This window comes from Maylandia zebra, linkage group LG22, assembly GCF_041146795.1.
Source record: "Maylandia zebra isolate NMK-2024a linkage group LG22, Mzebra_GT3a, whole genome shotgun sequence".
Taxonomy (NCBI): Eukaryota; Metazoa; Chordata; class Actinopteri; order Cichliformes; family Cichlidae; genus Maylandia; species Maylandia zebra.
Window position 1 is genome coordinate 28,628,346 of NC_135187.1, and position 26,960 is coordinate 28,655,305.

Here is a 26,960-nt window from a genome sequence, read left to right on the forward strand (position 1 = left end):
TAAGAAAAAGAGAATGAAGAAATGTGAGAGATTTAGATAAAGATTTCGTCTGAATACGTCTGAAACAGAGTCCCCCTTTATAATTATGTTGTGTGTCATATAGTCGTAGTCATATAGTTGACAGATTGGAATTAGGCCTCACTTACAGGACCACATACAGAACATAATCATGCTAACAGATTAGACCAGGGCTGTTTTCACACCTGGTGTGTTTGGTCCGTTGGTGATCGCCAACCTCGATCCAGACCAACTATCAGGCTCACGTTGCAAGATTGAGCTAAAACGCTTCTGTGGTCTGTTTTGTATTGTATTCTGGGATGCGGCAAGGTACTATATATGTGCAAGAGTCTGTAAAATATAGTTACTACTACTAGTTAGCAATACATTTTATGATTTCAGTTCACATTTGAGGAAATTCACACATAGTTTGGTACCAATTCTTTTAACATTTTAGCTGCACTTCTTTCTTTTGGGTCTTAATTAAAGACTAGCCTCTAAACTGTCTCTGTACTAAGTGTTGCTCCTCATGGTTTTGGCTTCTGCTGAAATTGTAGACCTGCCATGCTGAGTGAATTGTCTGTCAAAAGTTTAAAAACACTAAACAGTTGTTTTGGTTTGCATCAGATCTAATTTAGGTCTTTCTGAGCTTTCTAAGCACTACCCCATGAAGGAACCTCAGGAGTGACGACGATATTTTATAATGATACCCAACAGTTGTAGAAATACTTGAACCACAAATGATGCAAATGCTCTGCCAACTTCAATTTAATGATTTCTTGTTTTTTTCTGACTGTGTTTTGCTGTGCTTTGTCAACAGATGGAATCAGTGTGACGGGCTTACCAATCTCCAGTCCCCTCCGCCAAGTCCTCAAACCCAGGGCTGAAACCAAGCCCGTCGGCAGCGAGTCCAGCAAGGCTGAGTACAGCCACATTAAGGTGACTAAATAAAAGCCTCTCTGAAGTGCGTGGGGAAGAAAGGAAACCTTTGCTCAGTTCAAAATGCAAACAGTCTGTTTCTTGTGCTTTCTGGCTTGTTGTATGGTTTAGTGAAAATCCATTTTCATCCTTGTCCAATCTCACTGCACCTTTTCTCAAATGATAAGTATCTCTGGCTAGTTTCTTTACTTTCTTACTTTGCCTCTGTCTCTCTTCCTGTTCACACCAATAGCTCTGTATACTGTGTGTGCATGGTTTTGCACAATTTACTGTCAATTAGACTTTCTTGTAAATGTCTGTGGAAGCAGTGTGTTTATGTGGATGGTAATACATCTTGGCTCCTGATGCACTCTGCTCATTGAATCTGAGCTGTAGACACGAGGGGAACATCTTGGGTTTTTGTACAAAAATAGCAAGAGTGAACAGGAGAATAAATTAGACTAGGTAATAAAGAGTGGTGGAAAGGAGACCGGCAGAATGAGAATGCACAGGATCAGCAGGGGATGTAGTTTCACTGAGGACTTGTGGGTATCTGAAGGGTAGAAATGGGCGGTCTGACTGAGTCTAGTTGCTGAGGGTTCACCTGTAGCACAGCAGACACCTGCAAGTGTGGAGACTGCATTGTGTTGCCTTTGAAAGTCACAATGCCACAATACCTGTGAAAGCTTTGTCCTGTATGAATCATCCAGAGAGAAAACCTATTTTGTTTGATGTTCAGATGTGCTACCGAACACACCTTTTCCATTGAAAAGTTTGATAGGATGATGACTAATTGTTGGGAGGGGGAAAAAAAGAAAAACCTTTTTTCATAGTCTAAGCCTTGGTGAACTTAGAAGCTTCTGCAAGGACTTGTCTAGCACTTACATGATCTTATAAAGGGAAAAAATGACTGGGCCAAATGATCGTAGATGAACAAAAAGTGGATATTGTGCTTTATACTATATTTCTTTAACTTAATGTAAAGATTTGGTTATACTGTATAATGCAAAACTGCTTATTATATTTTTTTGTGTGTTTTGTGTGATTAATGGCCATCTAAACAGAAAAAACTTACAACAAAATGTAAACTATTTTTGATCTTTTTATTAAGTATATACAATTATTAATAGTTGAAGCTCATATCATACATGGCCAAGAATTTAAGAAAATGAGGTTGGTGTATGTATAAATAATTCCTGTTAACCAGCGTTCAGGCTTCAGCCTGCTCTAAACCCTTGGTTTCAATTTTTGGTGAGAGAAGAAATTCCTAATATATTCACCTCAGATGCAAAGCTTTAGCTATGAGCAAAGAGGCCCCACCCACCTGTTGTTCGAGCTGGCATGAAGGGAGGGGAAAGGAAAGTAAACAGCTTTTTTCAGACAGGGGATGAACTGAGGGACTGCACCAGTGCCCAGGATGAGATGCATGAGGATTATTTGGGATCATGCAGAGTAACTCCAGCAGAGACAAAGAACAAAAATATGGAGCTGGAATTTAAATGACAGGATATCTTTGTGTTTTGAGCCTTTTTGTTTATGGTTTGGATAATCTGCAGTGCAAGGTCAAAAGCAGCTGCAATATTAGTTTGTTCAGAGAGAACATCTTATCAAAATTCTATTTTAATTTTCTGTACTTCCTAGACAGAGTTTTATGTATTGTTACGTTCCCCTGGGGGGGTCTAGGCGGTGAGGGGGGGGGGTAACAAAAGTGACCGGGTCAGAAAAAGGAGTCAAGGAGGCGAAACAGTAAAATGAAATAGTTTTATTGAAGTAATTCAACTAAAAGAGACGGACAAGCCGCTATCACCATAAAAGTAACACAAACAAAACTCAGGCGTTGGTCAGTAATGCCAAAAAAGTCAAAAGGAAAACGCAGCTCACCAGCTGGAAACCACAAAACACAGCTCACTAGCTGGAAACACCACAAACACTCAGCTCACTAGCTGGAAACACCACAAACACTCAGCTCACTAGCTGTACCCACACAAATGGCACTCTGGCCCAGAGCTCACCCTGCTCTGGGCTTAAATACCTTTAATTGCTGATGGGAGTCAGCTGTACAGGAGGGAAAGGTGGCACCTCAGGCAGGAGGTAGTGGGACACGCCCACACAGGCACCCTCATTAGAGAGAGAGGCCCTGCTAGGGCCGTAACACCCCCTCCCATAAATGCAAACCCATGGTTTGTCAAATTTACGATAACACAAAGTGAGTCCATAGCCGTTTCATGAAGAAATAGCAGGCTTTCCACCTACCAAACCCCATAGCACCGGTTAGGCATTGCCTGCGGAAACTGCCAATCCCATCTCAGTGGGTTCACCACGTTACCAGAGAGTGGCCCCAGACCCTCGAAACAGTTTCCCATGGGATAGCCGGGGCTTCGAACCATCACGTGTGTGTAAAACTCTTTTTGGATTTGCTGGATAAGTTGTTAAATATCCATTGTTTAAGATGGGCTGGACATTTTAATCGGTGGTTAGGCTTATTAGAGGCAGAGTTTGATTCTGGGTTTAAAAGCAGAATATGGTGCACGAACCTCCATAAAAAGACAATTACAAAGAGACTCTGGTCGTGCTAGAGTTCTGCCTTTGAGCAGGTTGTAAGGACGTGAGCTTTTTCTTTTCTTTCTTGTAGATGTATTGTTGGACATGCAGTAGACACCAGAGTGATTCATTTCACTGTGTGCACAATAGACGCCTATGCCTGCATGCTATAGCAAATTTATTCTGGGTTTGCAGCTGTATGACTCATTGTTGTTATAGGGTGTATTGTTTTCAGCACTTTGACTCAAACCTACAGGACCCAGCACACTTTTAATGCATTTTGACGTACAAGGGAGGAACAGGTATGGCATTGTTCAACATCCCAGCAAATAAGTTGGGTTGAGTGGATTCTATCATTCTTGGATGACTGTACACCCAATATTAACTGTGATTTTTCTAACAAGCTGTGTGTTTGTATGTCTTGAAAGCTTTCAGTCAAAATCGGGTGTGGACCATGTATGGACTGCTTAAGAGGCACCGTTGCTGTAAAAGTGGACAATCCAGAGTCTGTTTCATGCATTTCCACCAAAATAAAACAATAAGAGTGCCAGCATCAGTACAACACCACAACAATCCGTCACCCAAAGTTGGACCCACCGACTTCTTTGGCTTTGGAAGGGGTTAGCACAAATACTTTCCCTAGGAAGTTACCCCAGCTTCTGCTACATGTTATATAATAATGAGCTCTGAAACATGCAGAAATGTGGGTGGGTTCCTTAATGACAGAAACAGAATTTGCTCGTACCGACTCCACGTTGATCAAAACGAAGCAGCTGATTTGTTTTCAAGTGCACTCTGCTAAAGTTCATTGGCTTTAAAGCTTTAATGGCAAACCACAAGATTTTATGAGAGCAGCTTTGTTGTTTTAGTATTAGCAAACAAGCTAACATAGTAATAAATCTGTTTGATTGTAAGGAGCAGTCAAGCCCAGTTGGTTTATTTTGAGTAAAAAGGAAAAAGATTGCTTAAGCCATTAGATCAGTAGTGGTGACCATCAGGTAAATGTATTCCTTTAATATACAGATCTATATTGACATGTACGCTGTTTGTTTTTATAGTCTCTTTCATATCACTGACCTCGTTATGACACCAGAGAGAGGGGACATAAAAGGTTCATGAGCTGCACGGCTTACTGTCAGTCAAAAGAATTTGATTTCACCCCTTGACACAGGATGATAGAGGACGCCATCCCTAAAACAGGCACTCTGTATGACGTCACCAATGTAAACGCTAAGTAGACTCAAATAAAAATCAAAGCAGAAACAGGAGGATATATGTGTAAAAGCACCCATAGAGGTCAAGTTTGGCGTGTAACATCTCAGACTTTCTTGACGGACATTGAAATTTAAACATGCTTTACGCAACTTTAATACCCCGTAGCATCAACACGGAACAGCAATTACATACATTACATAACATACATTACATAGGACAAAGGCTCACAGTACAAGACAGATTCCAGCATAAAGGTAGGAAACAAAGGATGATGTGGCTTCAGGAAGTAGAGTGAACAAGCAACCCAGCTAGCTGCTGCTGCATTGGGTTGGCAAGAAATTTGTTTGCGTGAGCAGATATGCTCATGTTTGTGAGACAAAACCCGGTTTTATCCAGCGAAGCCTCTACCAACTGGAATTTGATCAGCGTCGAGGGGACAAGAACAGCCAACATCAGAAGGACATTGAATTCATTATTGATTTTGGGGGTCACATCTGACCCTGAGCTGCTCTGTTTTGGCTAAAGTTATTTAACATTAGCTCACCTGCTAACCTGGATAAACTGTATAAGGTTGGTCTTTTTTCCAAATTCATTTAAAAACTTAAATTCCAAACTTGCCATAACCATATTCATAGTAACTAGCTTGGTAACGACGACCCATTTGAACCTCATTAAATTTTGCCCTTTTTTAGCCTTTGCATTGACAGCAGGCATTTACTGATTTTAACCATTATGCAGTTGCACAGATATTGCAGAGAGCCGAATTTGGCGCTGAGCACAATAATTGCTGTTATTAAATCCAATCTGTGGTTTTATGGGATTGTCCAATATTGATATTTTTGCGACATGGTTGTTTCTGGGAAGCAATTTATGCGTGAATGCCAGCAGCGCTTTCTTCCATATGTCTTCTCTCGTCCATTCGTCTTCTCTTTCTATATTGGTAAGACATAGTAGCAACCCACATGAATTCACAAACCCAGTGAAGAAGTGTTTACATCGTAGAAACTTTAAACATTGCTATTGTAATGAGATGGCTTTCTAACCATTTGATCATCCTTTATGAACTCTCTCCATGTTTTAGTGCCTTTTAGCATACAGCTACTGTTATATGAATACTGTTAATTCGTCATTGTGTGTGCGTGTGATTGGATGAGAGAGAATTTGTATTAGCTGATAATAGCGGTTTTTGGCCGGGGGATGGATGGACAGATGCACCGGAAATTGAAACCCTTCTAGCCAAACTGGCTTGGCACTACAGTACCCTGTTCTCTGTGTATCTCCGTCTTTGCTGGGCCAGTGAAGTGTGAATTTGTTTCTAACACCTATACCAAATTTGTCTACTATTAACTGACAGGCATATGCTTCTACACGCTTTCTTCAATAAATCATATTCCTTCATGTTTTGTAAATATGGTCAATGTGTTTATCTGGCACTGTTGTGTTTCTTGGCATGAATATTTGCAGACTATGAGTAAGTGCAATCAATCATGACTGATCTGTATTCAGCACAGGAGGAGTCCACATGTTTATCTCACTGACCTTCCATCGCTCAATCTTAACACCTGTTTTTCAATGCTTCTACCAAACTGCAAATGCCTGTGGGCTTGAAAATGTGTGTGTGCTGTCAGGGTGGAATGGATCCACAGTAGGTGAAGGAGACGTGGCTGCTGGGATGTGCCGTTTTTCCCGATTATCTTCAAATCTTCAGGCACTCATCTCCTGCGAGAGCGAGGGCATGTCCTTAACTGGGTTTCCTTGACACTGTCAATTACTTTACTCACCTCGTCACCATAGCTTTATGCTTCAGTCTGTCCTGAGTGGGAGTCCATCACCTCGTGAAGCTCAGTTCTATTTGATTGTGGTGCCAGAACCTTGGTCGTGGACACAAACATCTGATGTGCTTGTCTCTGTTGAAAACATGAAACTTACTTGGAGTGGGAGCAGCTGCAGAGTTTTTTGTGTGGATTCTAGTGTAGGGTGACTTGAGTAACAGTAATCCCACTTTTGTGACTGTGCATGACTCTCTATAACACCGGCTGGTGTGCAGTCCAGTTCATTCACTTAGCCCTCCTGTGAACCTTTCTTTGGCGCTCGCTCGATGTCATCAGGGGCATTTCGAGGGGACGCTGTGCTACAGAAATAGGCTGGCCCCTCAGACACGTTCGACGATTATCTTCAAAACGCCAAATGTCCGGCATGCTGTGAGACTGCATCCAGTGCAATTTTGCTCTCCTGTTCATAATGCCACATTATTGGAGTATAGAGATTGAGGTTAGAGTGTAGATGTATGTGCTCCTCTGAGGGAAACATTCTAGGACAGAAAGCTTTTACCGGGCTTCCTTGTGCCAGAATCAGGGGTCTTAGAGTGCACAATTTTCTGTGCAACTTGCACCTCCTAACCCAGCCAAATATGAAATGAAATAGTCTCATTGCAGGTGGTTATTTGGAAGACATTTCTGCAGTAATGTCTCTGATAGGGGCTCCCAAAGTGGATTTGATGCTCAGAGCCTTTTCTATTCTCTGCTTATACTTTATGTATAATTGTGTCTGTTCAACAATTTCACTGTTGGTTTATAAAGTAAACCCTCATTCCTGATCTGTAGCTTCCTGAGGTCTTCCTGAGTAGCTTCACAGTAATAATGTGAAGGCATCATTCTGATTATCAGTTGAATCAACACCTCTAAAACAGTTCAAACAAAATATTAAAACCTTAAAATACTAACATTTTGTTCCTTCTAAAGAATGACTTCGTTGTCCAGCTACAAGCAAGTCGTTTTCACCAGCTTTCAGTGGAATTGTCCACACATTCAGGACCCTCAGGTGGCTTCGGTGAATTAAGAGACTTCAGCAGAAATGATCCGAACCAAAGAAACTCGGTCTAGGCCTAAAACCCGCTCTATTTGTCAGATTTCTTTAGCTGTGCCTTAGTCTTCCACTGAGTGAAAATGATAGCAGCCTGTAGCCTATAGATTTGCACTTGGATAATGTTTTTGTGAAAGAATAATAACATCTGTCAGGCTGGAATTGTTTGTGACTTCCTCAGCATGCTAATGCAATAGCCAGCATTCTGTCTGCACAGCTATCTGCTGTTTCTGTGTATTGAGTCTCTTTGGATCTGAAGTCTTTTCTTTCTGCTTTTTGATCATTTCAATTAAAAAAACTATTCATTATTGGTTAGTTTTAGCTTCATCATGGTCTTCTCAGCTCAAATAGGACTAAAGTCCACAAAGACACTCAACAGCAGTTGTGTAAAAACACTACGGTGTCAAAGATTGTGGCTACATAATCACAGACAGTGACAGAAGAGTGCAAATGACAGCTTAAGTTTAGAAAAATCAGTTTAGCAGTTCAGACTAAAAAAAACAAACAAGGGAAAATAAGTTAAATGGTCTGAAACATTGTTACAAACATTCACTCATGCTTATATTCACAACAATGGAAATTTTAGATTTTTGAATAGGATGTAAATGAAAACCAGACAACACATGACACACATTTCAAACACGTGCAAACATGGGTTCAAATGGGGTTCAGCTCATGTGAATATTTAGTTAAAATATCCTCAAACTAGTAATACTGTGTGAGGTTGTGGTTATAAACATAAATCTAGATGATTCTGTATCCGTTAATGTAGAAACACTCGTTAGTTCTTATGAGTTTAGGAGCTAAATTTTCGAAATCTCTTCAGGAAGCATCGACTCAGCAAACTTCAAAAACCTTTCCAGGATTTATTCTTTTTTTGTTACCTTTTGAACCTCATAACACACCATTACTATGTCATAACTTGAGCAAGGTTTTATTTATTTTCAGATTGTCGGTAAGTCCCAGACACACATATATTCCAAGACATTCATCTTAAACATCCTGGCAACAAGGAAAATTGAATCGTGCTTGAGAAAAGCTAATGTAAGCACTTTTGAAACCGTAGACGAGTGTGCCTATGGCTGTGTGCAGTGAGAAAGAGCTATGCCTTTGGAAAAGAAATGCTGTCCAACACACACACACAGTTGGGTGAGTGTTGGGGGTGGGCGGGCAGAGCTTCTTCAGGCCTAATCAAATCCAGTAGAGACAGTCAGAGTTGGCTTGCTGCCTGCCAACCAACCTGCCTGCTATTTTTAGAAGCCCAGCCCTGCCGATGGCAGTTCAGCTCTCTCCACATATACAGATCCCGGCTCGTGATAGAGATATTTATAACTGCCACAGTTGTCTGCCCAAGTGTGAAACTCCAGCTGAACAACTGAATGATTTTCTCCTCTGTGGCGCAGGATTAAAAATGTTCTTTCTTATCTCTCCCCTTTGGCTTATCCACAACCAACTTTATGTTCAGTTGTATAGCGCTTTGGGTTGAGATTTTTGAAGACTCTGTGAATTTAGCTATAGGATGCTGTGCCTATGGAAGAAATTAAGCATTTAAAGCTGATTGCAGGTTTGTGTCAGGCCATTTTCCGCCAGATGTGGCATTTTCTCACTCTTTTTTTGTGTGCTTTGTTTTAGCAATGGGTGTCTAGAATGACAACTGATGCATTAATGCGTGTCACCACAACCTGTGCTTACCTTAGAACTCCGTCCCATCAATTTGATCAAAATTGCAAATCAGTTTGTAAAAAGGGTCACCAGCACCTTTATTGCCTTAGGAAACTTGTTCATTTCCACATTGACCAAAAAATTTTAACTTTGTTTTATCGTTCTTTTATTGAGTCCGTTTTATCCTTTTGTTTGGTGGCATGGTTTGGTCAGACCTCTGTCACAGAGAAAAACTCTCTAAATCAGATAGTGAGATGGTCCAGTCGTCTGATAGGTGAGCCACAGTCTTGTTTAGCCTCCCTGTACTCTAAGCAGGTACAGAGGATGGCTTTATCAATCCTTAAAAATGGTTCCCATCCTCTAAGGGGTGAATTTCAGCTTCTTCCCTCAGGACGGAGGTTTCTATTTCCAAGATGCAGGACAAAGCGTTATAAAAATAGCTTTGTCCCCGTTGCTGTCACTGAATTAAATAAGAACTGTTTTTGATTCGAAATATTAAAGTATGTGTCACAGTGAGTTTTATATATTTACTAGGTATGTGTGTTTTTAAAGGGATGTCAAATGCTGTCATTTTTCTGTAAAGCAAATTTACCTTGCCTTTAGGTATAAATAAAGTTACCTTACCTTACCATCATGCTAAACTAAGCTCCTTGCATATAGCTTCTTTTTTTTCCTGCTGTTTTTAGTTATGTGACAACCCCAAGATTTATAGACTCTGAAACTGGTCATGACGCTGGGAATCAAATCTGAAATGACTGTTAAATGTTTCCAAAGACTTCTGAAAAATATGCGTTTGTTGTTTCAACCCACTGTTAGTTGCATAAGCTATGTAGTTAGACAAAATGCTATTTGCACTGACAATCTAAAAGACTGAACTCTCTCGTGTCTGATTTGATCATTCCATATCACACCATAAAATTTTGGAAATCCACTGCGAGACAAAGTAGAAGCCTTCACTTTGTTAGAATTTAGGTTGTGTTTTTCAGTTAACATGACATTAACAGTTGGGCGACTTCCATTTATTTAGTTAAAATGTTGGATAGTAGTTAAGTCAGATGAACTGATATGGCAACTGTTCAAGACTAGACACCGTCTGTGAGCAACTGCTAGCAATGCAGAGACTATAGCATTGTGACAGTGGAAATTAGTTATTAGATTATCATAATGTTTTTTTCCCAATCTAACCACTTATTGTTAGTTATTATTGCTGCCATAGACGTCATACTACAATGACCCTGAAGTTATAGATGAATCCACATCAGATAGCATGCAAATTTATCTAAATGGCACTCACCAGTGTATTGAAAATGAATGAATGGGATGTTTAGTGTTGGCCAAGCAATGGCATCTCACCAAGAAATCTAAAAGTGCAGCACAAAGTGAACATTATTATCTCATCTTTACCTGAAGGAGCTTTTTCAAGATGAGCACAATTCATACAATTCAGCACAGTTAATAACACGTTTTCTTTCCGGGCTATCCATTACTACCGGTCTTTATCCAAAACGCTAGTTATTGACGTCTATAGAAAATTGCACGTCTTAGCAGAGAATGTGAGTTGACGCTGCAGTGTCACTCCCATGAGAAGAGTAATGTTAGTCGTTCCAAATATTGACTTTAAGCTCATTAGAATTGTACAGATGCTGCTTTTTTTGCTTCATATACTGTATGTCTGTGTGTGTTTGCACGATTCAATAAATCACTGCACCTATTTCCCCACCTTTTTGTTTTGTTTTTTTCCAAGGTGTGGCTCGAGGCTTTTTGCCCAGTACAGTAACTAATGCTTATTACAAAAGCTGAAAAATGAAGTACTGTGTTTTTCACTTCCAGGGCTCCACACTGGTGTAATAACAGAAAGCTTTGATATCAAAGCTCACTTTGGTTGTAAACAAGTCGATAGCGTTTTATTCACAGAGACACAGGATAAAAGCAATAATTCAGTCAACCTATGATTAGGCTTCCTGTGTACCCAGACATCTTGGTTTTGGCCTCTGTATCATGGTGGATAGTATCAGTCTCTGAAGGCTGAACTGAACTTTACTGCGACAAAGACAAAAGATTTTGTAGACTTTTGTGAGCATGCTGTTGATGTCCATGATCATCATCTGTGTTTATGCAAAATGTTCAAAGTGAACAGTTCTCAGGTGTTGGTTAGATTTCTAACTGTGGTGTTCTTGAGAGTTGAGGGAATGTAAAATAATGGAGACTAACCAAAAGGCATAATCATCATGAGCTGTAAGTAGACAGAAAACCCGCTCACTGCGCAGTGTCATTGGATTTGTTCCTACAAGCCATTTATTTCCCTGTGCTTCATTTACCTGTTGGCACTACACAGTCGTCACTGATTGTGGTTTGAAATCCTGCCTGTGAACCACAGCTGTGCCCATAGCACCTTTACTTTCCCTACTTTATCAGCCTGTTGTCTCCGGGCTGCAGCAGGTACATCGCTCGTGCCTCAGTGCGAGTTGACGTGAGGAAACATGAGCGGGGAGAAATGGGAAAATAGATGGTGTTGGCTGGGGGATGTGTCACCAAGATGTAGTGTGGACGCCTCCAGAGATTTCTAGATTTCTTATTATATTTTATTTTGCCTCTGTTTTGCTCTTTGCTACAAAAATGTAAGCAAGACATGCTATAGACTCTTTCATGCTCCAGGTAGCGGTTTGATGAGCTCAGATGTATAATTTACTGCATTTCCTTCTATATAAAATACAAACAAAACAGAACTACAGTTGAGTGTGAGCCTTGTTTTTTACCCCCTTTTGGTTGTTTGCCTTACACGTAGCTTTTTCTTTAAAGGTTAGTGAATGCATCACTCATTAAGTTAAACCTCTGAGCTTTACCCAAGTGAGAATCGTTTATATTTGAGCAAACTGTGAAAGGGAGAACTTGATTTCCTCTGAGAGTCATCAAGCCTGTTGCTTCAGAGGAAATCTTTAGAGCCTAGTTGCAACATGCAAAGGGAGCACCCATTTCTAATAGCAGAAACATGAGTCGTCTTATTCAGTATTAGCTCTTTCATCCTGGCTGTGCTCGTATATAAATGCACCGGGAAGACTAGTCGGTGTCATTCATCTTTTCCCCGATGGCCTGTCACGGCTACGTTAGTGCTAACGCTGTGATTTGGGACCTCCTGTCTCTAACTGATGGCCAAATGATCTGGTCCATTAAGACATGTTCCCCAGGGACATCTGAGTTTTGTATTCTTCTTTCTAATTACTACTCATGTAAAATGCACAACTCTGTCTGAGCTCCCAGGCAGCTTTTTATTAGCTAAGCAACAGTTGGTTGACTGGCTTGTCCCCATAGATTTCTTTATTGGTATTTTTGTCTTCTATGTTTTAATAAAAGAACCTAAACATAAGTATATGTCATATTTAAAGTGATGGTGAAGAAATAGAATGTGCAAATAGGATTTAAATGGTAAAAATATTTCTCAAATCTGAAGTCAAATTTGTGTAAAGATTAACCTTTAGGCCAAATTGGTTCTACATAAAAACCAGGGAGGTTTAAATGGAACCTGTTACACTCCAACACTCCACTTTGGCAATTTGTTAGTTCCAGTCATACCAGAAGTATATAATGAATAGAATATTTAACAGACCAGAATGTGACGTGAAAGCTACAGTTGTAAGAGTTTTCTTTTACTGCACTTTATGGACTCCTGTGAAAATACACCCATGATTTAAAAGCTTATAGAATCACGTGTAGCCACAAACCTCTCTCTCACACGATCTTTGTTACAACGTTGCTTCAGTTCATTGAGGTTTGTGAACATTTGTTTATGCACAGTTCTTTTAACTTTCCACTACAGCATTTCAGTTGTGTTGACTTTGGCTGAATCCTCTTCTTGATCAACACTTCAATGTTTTTTTTGTTTTTTTTCTGTGCTTGGCATCATCTTCCTGTTGCGTTTCCCAATTTTAGCCAAGCTTTAGCTTGACATTGACTCCAGAATAATTTGATATATGGAGTAGTTCAGGTCCTTTAAGGTCCTGTGGCTTAAAAAAACAACCCAGATCATTACCTACCTATTTTCTGCTGTGCTCATGATCAATCTTCTGCTGCATTTAGCTGTTGGTCAGATGGTCTCACATCTGACTCTAGAATATTTTGCTATACTGATGTGTTCATGGTCATCTCAATGATCGGTGCCCAAGTCCTCTAGTGGCAAAACAAGGCTGAATCGTCACACGAAACACAGCAGCTGTTTACATTGTACAGACAAAAAAAATAAAATAAATAAAAGCACCTAATCTAGCACCTAGCACTACTGATGTGTGTTACACATCAGTGAAATGTATGAAAGTACCTTGACGTAAACTTTATGGATGTTAGAATGGTGGATAAAAGCGGTGCATGAGCAGCATAGATCTGAGCAAGGTGTTTGCTGTCTAACCCATGTCATCCAACCCAACTTCTGAAAAAAAGTGACAGCCCAATTAAATATGGAAACATTTACTTTTAAGTTAATGTTTTAATTGGCAGGTTATGAATTAGAAATGACCTCCTACAGCAAGGAGGAGTAACAGGCCCAAAAATATCAAAAACAGCACAACCCGCTGTGATCAAGTAAATGAAGCTCAGTGAAAAACCGCCCCAAGAAGGTCACAGTAAAGTTTTGTTTATTAGCTTGGTGTTCATGTGTTCGTTTGTGAGTGTGAAATTGTTGGTATATGCAAGCCTAGGGGGTGAAATTAGTAGAGAATCAAGCGTTTCATCATGCTTGCTGGACTTGAATCCATGTGTGAAATCCAGTGAGGCAAGCCAAGCGTGGCTCCATATGCTGCTCGTGGTCAATGACTGAACCGGTGTCAATCAGATCACCTTTGGATGCACCAAAGTCACCCTCAACAGGATGTTTGTGTAGCAACTGTGCTTCTGACAGGTCTTTGTTGGCGAGTTATTTGTTTATATTTAGTGTGTGTGTGCATCAGCATGCAGTTTATAATTTGCTCTCAGCTCTTCAAAGCAGGTTTCACATCTTTGTGGTCGACTGCTGCTGATAACTTATAAGAACAGCAGTGGGGGTCCAAGGTGTGATGAGAGGCTTCTTCTCGTAGTCTCTCCAGCTGGTAAATGGTGTGACACCTGTACTGGACCACAGGGTTACATAAAGGAGCAGGCGTTTGGTGTCTGAGGCACCCGTGGGTCGTCTGTTTACCTCTGATCACACATGAACAGAGGCAACACTGCGTGTGTGCAGTAGCCAGCCTGCATCTCATACAGATGCAACTCTGTCCCTGAGAAAATGCAGTGCTGCTGTTCATCCTCTTTCCTTTCCTTACATGACTCACAACCTATAATCAGATTGAACAGTATGTAAGCGAATTAGTCAACACTCCGACAACAAATCAAATTACTCTGGATGAAATGGTTCTTTTATCATCCACAGGAAGTACTTACACTCATGAAGCAGAAACACCTGGGTTTGCATTGTATGAGTAAGTGCCCAAATAATATTGACAATAGCTACGGATTAGTTTACTGTCTAAATTTAAGACCCTGTGTGTAGAATTCACAGGCAACAGTTGGCCACAATAATAATAGCGATTACGAGAATCATTATAAAGTTGTAACTACTTTTTATGAAACTTGGTAAATGATTATTATATATATATATGAAACATAGATAGTTCTGTTTGAGTAACTGAAGCATGTGAAAAATCTTAAACGTAATGACTTGATTAAAGATTATTCATCTAAGAGTGTATACAGAAGTGGCACAGCAGCATTGTTCCATTGTTACAGCTCCATTTTTGGAGGACCATGATGACCCTGGTGTTGTAGCCAGTCAGGGAGCTGTGATTTTAAATATTTGCACAAGCGGTACGCAGGCGTTTCCCTGGTAACCGGGTGTTGTTGGGTGAGGATGCAGAGAGAGCGAGAGAGAGCGGATTTGTGAGCAGGGACAGTCCTGAAGGGTTTCAGCGAGCTCAAGAGGAGAGAGAAGCTTTAATTGGCTTCTGATTTTCATGGGACTGTGTGGACTGCATGTCCCTCCTGAGGATGTCACTACCTCAGCACTCATGTAGATTTTGCACTGCAGAAACTGAAACGGTGTAGCATAATGTCTGGTGCTGTTTTCATAGCAAATCTGCAATGTCTGTGTGTGGTTTAACATGCAAATCACTCACATTAGAAACTGTCATGCATCACAAATGTGGTGAATGTGGTTCTAAATGGCAAGATTGCACAATTTAAAACTCTTTCCCTCTTTCTTTCTCCCCTTCTTTCCCCCAGTCAAGTCTGTCCCGTATTCAGTAAGTGAAAATAAAATAAACAATAAAAGGTGAATCAAATGGACCATTACGGCAAGGCTAGGATGGTCAGTTTGGTAAAGTAAATCCGTTGGGCATCTTTCTTTGCCTTTAGACAACAATTCTGATGGCAAAAGAGCCAAACGGGACAGGCCAAAAAAAAAAGAAAAAAGAATGTGGTTCTAAATGGCAAGATTGCACAATTTGAAAGAATTATTTTTATTAATAATTCTACCTCTGATAGACATTTTATGTATTTATTTATTATTTTTTTGTGTTTATATGCTGGGAAATATTTAATGAAAGTTTAAAACAAAATTGGTGTGTCATCTGAATGTTGCTGGTAAAGTAATTAGATCACCCCCAAGAGTTTGCAATAATTACCCAACAGTATCCACAGAAGACTATTTTGCTACATGAGAGAGTTTGCAGTTTGACACTGTTTGCAGGCACAACACTGTTAGAGGTAGCATTTGCCAGAATAAAGGCAGTTCAGGGTGGGATTTGATCCTAAAAATCCAATTATCCCTCTATGAATCATTTTTTTGTCTTAAAAAAAAAAGTGGGGTAGTGCAGAGCAGAGATGGGCAGTAATGCGTTACTTGTAACGCGTTACTGTAATCCGATTACTTTTTTCAAGTAACGAGTAAAGTAAGGGATTACTATTGCAAAAACGGTAATTAGATTACCGTTACTTTCCCGTAGGAACGCTGCGTTACTAAAACCGTGATTTATCTTTTTTTTTTTTTTTTTTTTGCGAGAATGTCTCATGACAGTGACGTAAGCGAGTGCAACGTTCATGACAACAGCTGTGTGCAGATCAACAATGGATAAAATGGAGTGCGGGAGAGCGTATGAGCGTGCAGCGTTTAAAGCGTGGAAGCACTGACCTTACTTTGAGTTTGATTCCATAAAAAGTGACAAAAACATTAGCGTCCATCGTGCGTGGGAAGAAAACTTCTTTTTACAGCGAAAAAAACCCCTAAACTTCCAACAAGCACCGAGTGCGCTACAACGTAATGGGAAATTCAGAGAAACTCGCGGATTCTTCCACTGACTGCTGCGGCACACCTGCATCAGGGTAAACCTCCGCCTACCCTACTCCTGCTTTACAGGTGAAAATAGAGCGACAGGACCGCTAGTCTTTTAACTTAATTTATTTTCTGCTGTGTTTTACTTTCATCTATTTGAAAGAGTGAGTGCAAACACAAGAAATATATATATTTTATGTGCTGGAATGTGCAGAAAATAGGTTTAATTATTAAACAAATTTCTTCCAGTAAGAGAATGTTGCATATAGTTAAATTTTTGCTTGATGCATAAAGTTAAAAGGTTACAACTAATAAAACAAGTTTTAAAAAGAGACTTTTCCATTTGATTACATTTTGTATGATGGATTATGTAGAAAAAGTAGAATTGGGCTGAAAGATCTATCGCTTTATTACCTATTCAGGTTGTAAATCGTGTTTTTAAAAAGTAACTAAGTAATTAATTACTTTTGAAAATAAGTAATCAGTAAAGTAACAGGATTACTTTTTTGGGGAAGTAATTAGTTACTGATTACTTTTTTCAAGTAACTTGACCAACACTGGTGCAGAGTGAAACTGCAACGCAGGTACTCATTGTATTTTCAGTCATGAGCAATGAGACATGCCTACAGACGGCCTCTTACGTGGTGGTTTCCACTGGACCTGACTGTTTTTCCAGTAGCTAATGCTTAATGGTGTTTTTCCTCATTCAGTCATCACTAAAAAAATAATTAAGCTGTTTTTAAAAAAAAAAGGGTAATGTAATGTCTCTGTTAGAGAGGGATTATATTCTGTTGGAGATGGACATCTGCAGACCCCATAAGTCTTTACTGTTATACTTTTCCCAAGTTTGCTTGAAATCCACCTCATCAAAGCATGTGTTTTTGGTCTGCAGGAGGATAGAGAGTCATTTCTAGTGTTATGCAATTAGGATGGCATGGTGGGACTAAAAAACCATTCGGAAAGGGTGTATGGGAATTATGTCAGATAAATACCAGACAGAAATAAAGATATTAATTGTGGATAGACCTCCTGCCACCTGTAACAATGTGTGGGCCACAATGAAGAATAAAATTCAGTGGCGAGGTAATAGAGCTAACAAACTGCTGTTCGGTTTTAGGCTGCTGAGTTGTGAAAATGGAGAATAAATTCACATTTGTAAATGAAATGTGAAATTGTAGGTGACTGTAAGGGATGTAAGGTATCCTTTTTTTTTCAGAACTTGTATTGTATCTATTATTAGCCCTTATTTATATTTATTGCATATTATATCAATATTTAATATGCAGAGTTATGTTTACGATGATGAATGAGTAATGGGGAAGCCGGCCCCAATAATTTCAACAGATGGTTGCAACAAAGTTGCATGGGCAGTGACACCTCAGACCCCCCTTTATTCAGACCCCTGGAAGAACACAGGCACGATCAGCATCACACCAGCAGTGTAAATCTGATTAGCGAAAATATAAACTAAACTATAGAAACTATAAATATAAAAGACATGAAAGCAGGATATTAAAAGCAATAGGAGCTAAATGAGCTCCTGATATAGAATTATTGTGGTACGTTTAATAATGTATAATAATTTGATTACAACTTAATATCCACTTGATGGCAGTTATGTCATTGTAAAGATGATTATTAACATCACTACGGGCTTATGTTGCTGCTTTTCCCCCCTCTCACTGCATGTCACAGTGACAATCATATTACCGGAATGATGCAGCTGCCGGAGGGAATTTATGTCATACAGTGCTCTTCACATTTTGTGGCACTGTTTCCGCTCTCCTCCACTTCCTATAATAACTTGAGCTTGACATCTCGTAACCCCCCTCATCGCAGATTCCTCATAGTTGGGAAGGCTGCTCACCCACTGTTTGAAATGTCTCCCATCCTAATTGCCACATCAGAAGCAAACCCTAACTGTGAGGGGGTGCAGAGCGTGACATTATAAACACCGCGGGCAGAAATGTCAGGACCATCATTAAATGGATCTGCTCTGGACTCTTCCGCATAGGCTGGCGAGGTTTTTCGGCAGGTTTCGGAGCCGGTGAGGTGATTATACCATGCTATGGCAACTTGTGTGCCCCCGGGTCATCTTTCTTACCAAAAAGTACAGGTGAATAAATAAAACCTTCCATATTTTCCCTGTCAGCAATGCTAGCTATTTATGTCTCCATGCAGCGTGTTTGTTACAGAGTAGTTTTAGATGCCCTGTCCCCCATCGGCTGTCAAATCAACAGACTGGTTCACAGCGCCTTCTCTCCTCATCGTCTAGCGATTATTACAAAGTCATTACACCACTGGGCCAATAAAAACATATTCACTCTTATCAGTCCTCCTGCCCTCTCCTGAATCTGTTGCCAACAAGCTCAGCAGAAACATCTTAATGTCAACTGTGTCAAGGCCATAAATTGTTTGACAGTGCCTTTGCAAGCATAAAATTCAGACAGCACAGTAATCTCACATTCTCCTATTGTTGCCAGCATGTTGCGTCAAGTTTGACGCCATCATACGCTGTCTTCAGTGATGAAGAAGAGCACTCAGCATCAGTTTCCAAGTGTCTGCAGGGCATTTGGCAACTTAGTCCTGTCCGATATTTGATCTGGATTTCACTTCAGCTGTTTAACTCTTCACTATTTCTCTGTAAGTTGTTCACCCTCGGGTGCCCAGCTGATTGGCTCAGTGATTGACACCCAGGAACACACATGAGACGCAGTCCTAGCATCTTTCCAAATGAACATACTGCATCTGAATGCCCTCAGGCGATTTCTCAGTGTCCCGCCGAAGTCGAGGCCAGCAGGCAACTTAAACAGCTCGCTTCCCTGCCACTAGGCAGATGCAACCGAAGCAGGGGTCAAGCCTCATTTTAAGGACAATTAGACACGGAGGCTACAATTTCATCTCATTGTTAAAGTACACCGTGACCCTCTGTCAACCCTGCGTTCAACCACCTGCCCCAGATATGATGGAAAATCTGAAAATAAAAGATGACTTGGATTCCAGATAATAAAAACAAGAACAAGATCAAGTTGAAAAAGTAAATGTTTTCAAACAATAATAATCTTTGATTTATGCCATTTCTAGGTTTGTAGGTCTAGGTCTGTGGAAATAATGTGGTGAAAGTCTCTTTCTGTGTGCTTGTGTCTGCAGTTACTGCCATTAAATTAGTGTTAATCTAACATTGTTTTTTTTTTAAAGGAAATAGACTGTGGAAGACAAACATTCATTCTTTTTGAAGCATTTGTTTTTATTAAACTTTACCCAGTATGTCTGAGATAAATGAACAAAGACCTCCATATAATATACAGTGGGATGCAAAAGTTTGGGGAACCTTGTTAATAGTCATTATTTTCCTATATAAATCGTTGATTGTTACAATAAAAAAAATGTCAGTTAAATATATCATATAGGGGAGACACAGTGATATTTGAGAAGTGAAATTAAGTTTATTGGATTTACAGAAAGTGTGCAATAATTGTTTAAACAAAATCAGGCAGGTGCATAAATTTGGGCACCACAAAAAAAGAAATGAAATCAATATTTAGTAGATCCGCCTTTTGCAGAAATTACAGCCTCTAAACGCTTCCTGTAGGTTCCAATGAGAGTCTGGATTGTGGTTGAAGGTATTTTGGACATCAGGTTTGATGGCTTCCGAGCACGGACAACTCTCTTTAACTCACACCACAGATTTTCAATAATATTCAGGTCTGGGGACTGAGATGGCCGTTCCAGAACGTTGTACTTGTTGTCAAAGGAGCTTGGAAAGAAAAGCGTCTGGACTTCTTTAAGTTGCTTGAAGACGTTTCACCTCTCATCCGAGAAGCTTCTTCAGTTCTAAGGTCAAATTGTGGGTAAACTTTGCTAGATCCGCCCCTGCACAGTTACCAGCCGTCAGCTACGTAGAAAAAGATCCTCGAGTAGAAAGTAATAATAAATAAATTCTAACAACAGCTGATCAAGCTTAAACGTGCTGCTGTTGTTCAGCCGCTGGTTTCCTCTTTCTGGTGCAAAGTGGGCCAAAAACAAACCAGAGAGACGGACTCGCGACAGAAAAGCCGATCAGCTGATCATTAAGCAGTTTCATGATTGAAGTAGCAGCCAGAAGAGGCAGTCGCTCCATATATCGTTTGGTAAGCTTAACGCAGGAATGCTTTACAAACATTCAGAGATGGACTTACACACTTGCTTTACTTCTCTCGGGGATAACTTTGTCGGAGATGAAATGCCAGGTTGCTAGCGAAGCTCCAAATGCTATCCAGACCACCGACAGGTCCCGCATGCCACAGCCGCTCTATCACGTGATGCATACTGCTCCGACGTGCTAACGTTCTGAGGCGAGTTACGGCGTGTTGCAAGTTTTGTGAGGTGCTTTCGTGATATTTAATGGATCGGATTACATTTTTTATTTTTCTCCGATATCCGATCCAGTAATTTAGGTCAGTATCGGACCGATACCGATACGTAATATCGGATCGGTCCATCTCTAGTCACAATCAGCCAGGGTTTCGGGTGAACCCATTGTGAAACCTAGCCCCCACCCTGTCATGTGATTTACTGATGTCAAATGGCCGAGGATGTGAGTGGGCGTTAAGGCGTCTGGGAAGGGATCTGTAAACTGGATTATAGATGGCAGACAGTTTGTGACGTAAACCACCGCCTCTGTTCGAAGATGGTCGTTCACAGTGGACATAGATGTCCTCTTTAACTCTTCTTTCAAACCATCTGTCCTCTCTGTCCAAAATGTGAACATTGGCATCCTCGAAAGAGTGACCGTTGTCCTTCAGATGCAGATGGACTGCTGAGTCATCGCAAAAGTTGTGTCAAGCAATGCATTTTCTGCTCAAACAGAAGAAAAAGTGAAACAAACAACACATTAGTCACAGAATTCTTTGCATTTTTGACTGTTGATTGTTCTTCAAAGCATTAGAGACTTCAAAAATTGATGTTATTTTTATTTCATTGACTATACGTGTGCCTTCAGTGGTAATTGCATTGTGTGCTTGACTATGCTGTCAAGGAACTGCGTTGGTATTGAATCCACACTGCTTAAATTGATATTACCTGAGTAAGACAGCCTATAAGTGAATTTTCCAAAATGTTGAAGTCCTCTAAGAAACACCAAAGCATTGCCTTTGTGCCAACAAACAGCAGTCAATAAACCTCGTAAGTTTGTGCATTTTTGAGAGTCCCCATTTCTGCCTACCTGTCACTGTGATGCTGCTTCTTAGTATTCCTGTCAGGAGACGTGTGGCCATGCCATAATCTTCTCAGCACGATGCGTCAGGGTCTTTATCTCCATTCCAGTGCATTCAAAAAGCCTTCAGTTATTTGTCTTGTCTTCTCCTTTTTTGTTAATCCATTATGTGTAGGAGTGCGTGTGCACATCCATTGTCGAACAGATGCTGTATTTTGTGTTGATGAACACAGAGGATGGTCTTATGGGGTTTTGTTGTGACACAACACAGCAATGTGGCGTGATGGCATTCAAGGTAAAAGCCAATCTGCCATCCGTGTCCTGTCTGCAGTGAGTAAGTGTTTTTAAAAAGATTTTAAAAAAGGCCAATGAAGACACAAGGCAATGGTGGTTTTCTGTAGTACATTTATATTAATTTAAACCAGCTTAATTGTGATGTTATTATCAAGCATGTAGAAAAACATCAATACAGGCATAAAAATGTGTAGGAATGGTTGCAAATTGGGGCAGGGATAGCTCAGTAGGTAAAGTGGTCGCCCCATGATCGGAAGGTCGGCGGTTCGAATCCACTTAACGGCTACCCTGAGGTACCCCTGAGCAAGGTACCGTCCCTACACACTGCTCCCCGGGCGCCTGCTTAGTGGGCTGCCCACTGCTTCACTGAGTGAATGGGTCAAATGCAGAGAAAAACAAGTAATTTCCCCATGGGGATCAATAAAGTATCCATTATTATTATTAAATTGGTTTCTAAAAATGTAAACGGTCTTTTCGTGTCATTGCTGGCATAAGGTTTGCAAAGATGTTGGTGCAAAGAAAACACCCTGTTTTCTTCTCTGTCTGGATATGTAAGTTTATTTTGGTAAGATTCACCATTTTTGGTCCCTTTTTTATATTAAGCTGTTGAACAGTTGTGCAGAGGTAAGCATTGTCCTGTGTCCACTGACCTGTGTGGATTTTTTACCACCAAGTCACAGGTGCAGAGTGAGCAATTATAAATGGCTTAGCACAAGCTAGATAGCAATAATATTAACTTCCAGCTGTTATCCTGAATCATTTCTATGTCATTTGGTTCCTTGCACTCTCACCAAGGTTTGAAGCGAATAATCAGCAAAAACGATCTTCAAGGTCTTTTATATTCTTCAGCTCTTCTTAGAGTTAAGATCTTTGGGTTTAGTGTGGAGCCGTTTTTACACATTACTGTACTATTATTCCGATGGTAATCCGAGATGCCTTTTTATTTTTCACATATCTCATTGTGTGCTTGTCTTTGAGAATTACGTCCTTTGATAGTGTTTTATTTTGCAGAGACTGAGACTCTGAGACGCATCTTTCAGACACGATAACTAAGGTCTGGATAAAAGCAATCAAATATCAAATATTAAAGCCTTTACTCAATCTAAATATAGTTTGCAAGTTCTCTATTTGTAGAGTTAATTCAATTATTTTAAAATATGTAAGAAAACTGATTCATTTTTATGAGATACGTTAACCAAATGTATTGTTTGTTTTAAACTATTCACACTAACCCAATTCTGAAAGACTTTGGGCACTATGTAAGATGTAAATAGAAATAAAATGCAATCATCAACCCACATTTTATTCACAACAGAAAACGTATCAAATGTTTAAAATAGAAAATATTACTGCTTTAATAAAATATGAGCTCATTTTGAATTAGGTGTGAGTAACAAAAGGTTGGAAAAGTAAGTGGTACTAAAAAAAAAACAGCTGGAGAACATTTTGTAGCTCATTAGGTCAACTGGGAGCCGGTCAGTAACATGTCTAAGATCCTCTTTTTACACCTGAGAGTTTCTCAGAATTACAGCTGGATGAAAATTAATTAATCTGTAAAAAACCTGTTTGCAAATTGTGACCAATTTCAGTGTAATGTTCCTCTACATAAATGTAATGTCTGTAAATCTTAGCAAAATCTAGGGAAATCTCTGTGGGCAATGAATAAGGCTGGAAACCAATGTTGGATATATGTGATCTTCAGGCCATTGGGCAGTGCTGCATTAAAAATGGCCACAATTCTGTCATGGGAAGCACATCGAATAAAACAAACAAAAGTCTGCATGTATGGGGATATGTATATATATTGCCTATGGATATATAGTTTACACATCTGGAAAGACACCATTGGTACACAGTTCTTCGAGCATTCCAGCCCTCTTATATTTCAGCAAGACAATACTGAACTGTATACTGCATCTAGCACAACAGCATGGCTTTTTAGTAGAAGAGTAGGTAGTAAGCTGGCCTGCCTACAGTCCAGACCTTTCACCAGTTGAACACGTTTAAAGCGTCAAGAAACAAAAAGTATGTGAAAGATCAGCCAGAACTGTTGGAACAGTCAGAATGGGACGACTTTACTCTCCACTCCAGCAAGCTGGTGTCCTCAGTTTCCAGGTGTTTATGGACTTTTTTGAGAGACACCAATTTGTTTTGAGACGCGTTGCTGTTTTTGCACAGCTGAAAAGTTGAACTCAAGTGCAGTAAAACTGACTAGAACTAAACTGAATTTATTTGGTTGCTTATTGTGGCTAATCTTAGCAGTTACACATATGCTAGTGTGGTGATCATTGCAGATTTACAGGTTTAGTGTCACTTTTAATATTTGTCACTGTTATTTCAGTTCTGTCAGTATTCCTGCTTTATCCTATTTCACAAAAGGCTGATAACCATTCACTAGAATAAATTAACTGAAGCTCTTTTAATTTATTTCCTCTTGCTTTGCCTTTTTTAAATTTTTTTGCTGGTCACAAACTACGAGACTTTAACACCCCCCCCCCCCCCCCCCCCCACACACACACACACACACACACACACACCAAATACAACCTCTAGTTGTCAGTGATGGTGAACACTTTGGTAAAGTCATTGCTCAAATCTGGGCATTCTCACTGATCATGATGTTTCTATGCATCTTTGCAGCCAGGCATTGTGTTGTGCTATTAAAGCAGTGTGTTGTTACTGGCATGCTCCTAGCACAGCCAGCTCATTACAGAAGGACGTATTTTTAGCATGGTGTGATTGGCGTTTAGTCCTAAGAGGGCCAAGAGCAGAGCGAGAATTGAATGAACGAGGAGCTCAGGGGCTGGCCCTGGACTGAAGAGAGAATCAGAGTATACAATCGCTGTTTGATAGTGTCGCTGAGACAATCGCTGATCCTCGAGAGGATCATGTTGAAGTTATTAGTACCACATAGGCAGCCACAAGATGACACTTACGTAACATAGCAACGGGTCGGCTTGGAGGAAAAATGACTTGCATATCTTTTTATGTCTCACTGTTAGAAATACTCACTATAAACAAATATGTTGCAATACACTGTCGAGATATGAAGCATCGGTTGTTTGTTTGAATGAAGCATTTTGTGTCCCAGTGCAATGTTATGGCTGTTTGATGTGTTTAAAATAATTTTGACAACAGACGAGTTCTGCTGCAGAGCAAAGCTTTAGATAACGGTGTTAGGAGGATAAAGTTGTTCTTTGTTGGAGGAAAACAAGTGAGAGAAAATGTGGACTTATCCTGGAAACTGTCTACAACCGGTTTCTCTACTCAAGGAAGCAGAGGGAATTTAGTCAATCAATTTAAATGAGATTTATATCAACATGCTGTTCCTTTCATTCTGCTGCCAGCACAGCGTGAGTCTGTCTCTTCTTGGAACTGTAAGACAGCTGTTCTTCGTCCAGATCCAAAGCAGACTGGCTCCACCGCTTCACTTTCACAGTAGTAGAGGACGAAAGTATTCGGAGGATATCAGAGTTTTCATTTGCAGCCTTTGTTTTATTTTGCATTGGATCACAAGGTTGGACTTAAAATTAAGCATTCTGATGCTGTTGATATGATACTAAGACCAGGGGTTTAACAGCACATTATTCTAGCTGTTTGGCATTTGAGTACACTGATCTGCCACTAACAGATGGATGACTTTCAGTGAAGTGTAAAGTTTTTTTTGTCTTTTTTTTCTCTTCTTGTTCTTCCACTCGAAGCCAAATTAGTGCAAGAAACACAGTTTCAGGTCATGTGTCATTTAAGACAGTTTTGGCTTGCATGCATTATTTTAAATATACATCAATGCATTTATGTACAGCCCAGTAATAAATCATAGGCTTCAGCTGTATTACTTACATACTGTTTCCGTACCTTGTCTAGTATAGTTATTTATTTGTAATTTAAAAGTTAGTGACCTTTGTTACATTTTGTCAAACCATCACTGTTTTTGAGACTCATTGGGTGATGTGATGTATGACCAACATTCCAGGATCCAGCCTCTGTCAGTGCGCCCCAGGGCAGCTGTGGCTACAATGTAGCTTGTGTGAATGTGTGTGTGAATGGGTGGATGACTGGTTTAGTAAAGCGCTATACAAATACAGACCATTTACCATTTACCACTGTACCATGTGTTTTTATAAGTCCAAAGACTTCACACTATACTGTTACTGTCCATGTCTTATTCTGTCAGTCCCCCCACAAACTAGTTATTTTTTTATGTATAAAGATGTAATGTTCATTACTGTGAAGAGGATATTGTGACAGACAGTTTTGAAAATAGGAGTCAGGTGACTGCTGCTTAAAAATAACAAAGTTGTGCATTTGCTTTAAGATCAAACATCTCAAAGTTGATGCACATATCTTAATGCAGTAGCTGTGATTCCATTTGAATGAGTTCACTAATGAACAACACATCATTGCAATTTGCCCCCTTATATTATCCACCACTCCATTTAACATTTTCTTACTTTTTCAGGTAATTTAACTCATTTTTAATTAACCTGAACGACTTGGCAGATTAAGCAAACACCACTTATTACTGTAATCATGTCAATTTTTACGTCTGCTTCAGCATGTGTGTATGTAAAGCATAAGACAGCGTCATTAGAGCTCTCTCTGGCTGATTGTGGCGTTACACATGCAGTCAGACTGTACTAAATATGATTTTTTTTAAATGCAAGAGGAAGGTGAATAAAAGACCAACCAGCACCTGTTTGTCAGTTTTAGTTAGTGTCGAGTCCTAAGTGAGCATGTCTGGAAAGCATTAGCATTAGCAAAGCTGAAACGTATGTTTGTTTGTTGAGTTGCTTAGGTCTTGTTTCATTGACCTTCATGTTGGTCAATGAAATCATCTGGTTGTAGTAATGTAATGTAGATTACACTGTTGCAGTGTGGGAAAGATTATGTTACAATTAAATAAGACAAAATAGATGAATTCGCTTAGAAATATCTACTCATTTTGAAATGTCTGGTTAAGCTGGATGAAAATCAACTCGTATCAGC

The 26,960-nt window shown here is 39.8% G+C and overlaps 1 protein-coding gene across 5 annotated transcripts in view; it reads left to right on the plus strand.

Moving 5' to 3' along the window:
- trappc9 (trafficking protein particle complex subunit 9) overlaps positions 1-26,960 on the plus strand; it is a 231,322-nt gene that overhangs the window by 88,184 nt on the left and 116,178 nt on the right. For all 5 annotated transcript variants that reach the window (XM_024798279.2, XM_024798280.2, XM_024798281.2 and 2 more), the window contains one exon: positions 818-936. In XM_024798279.2, coding sequence (XP_024654047.2) covers positions 818-936 — 119 coding nt within the window. The remainder of the gene's footprint in view (positions 1-817; positions 937-26,960) is intronic.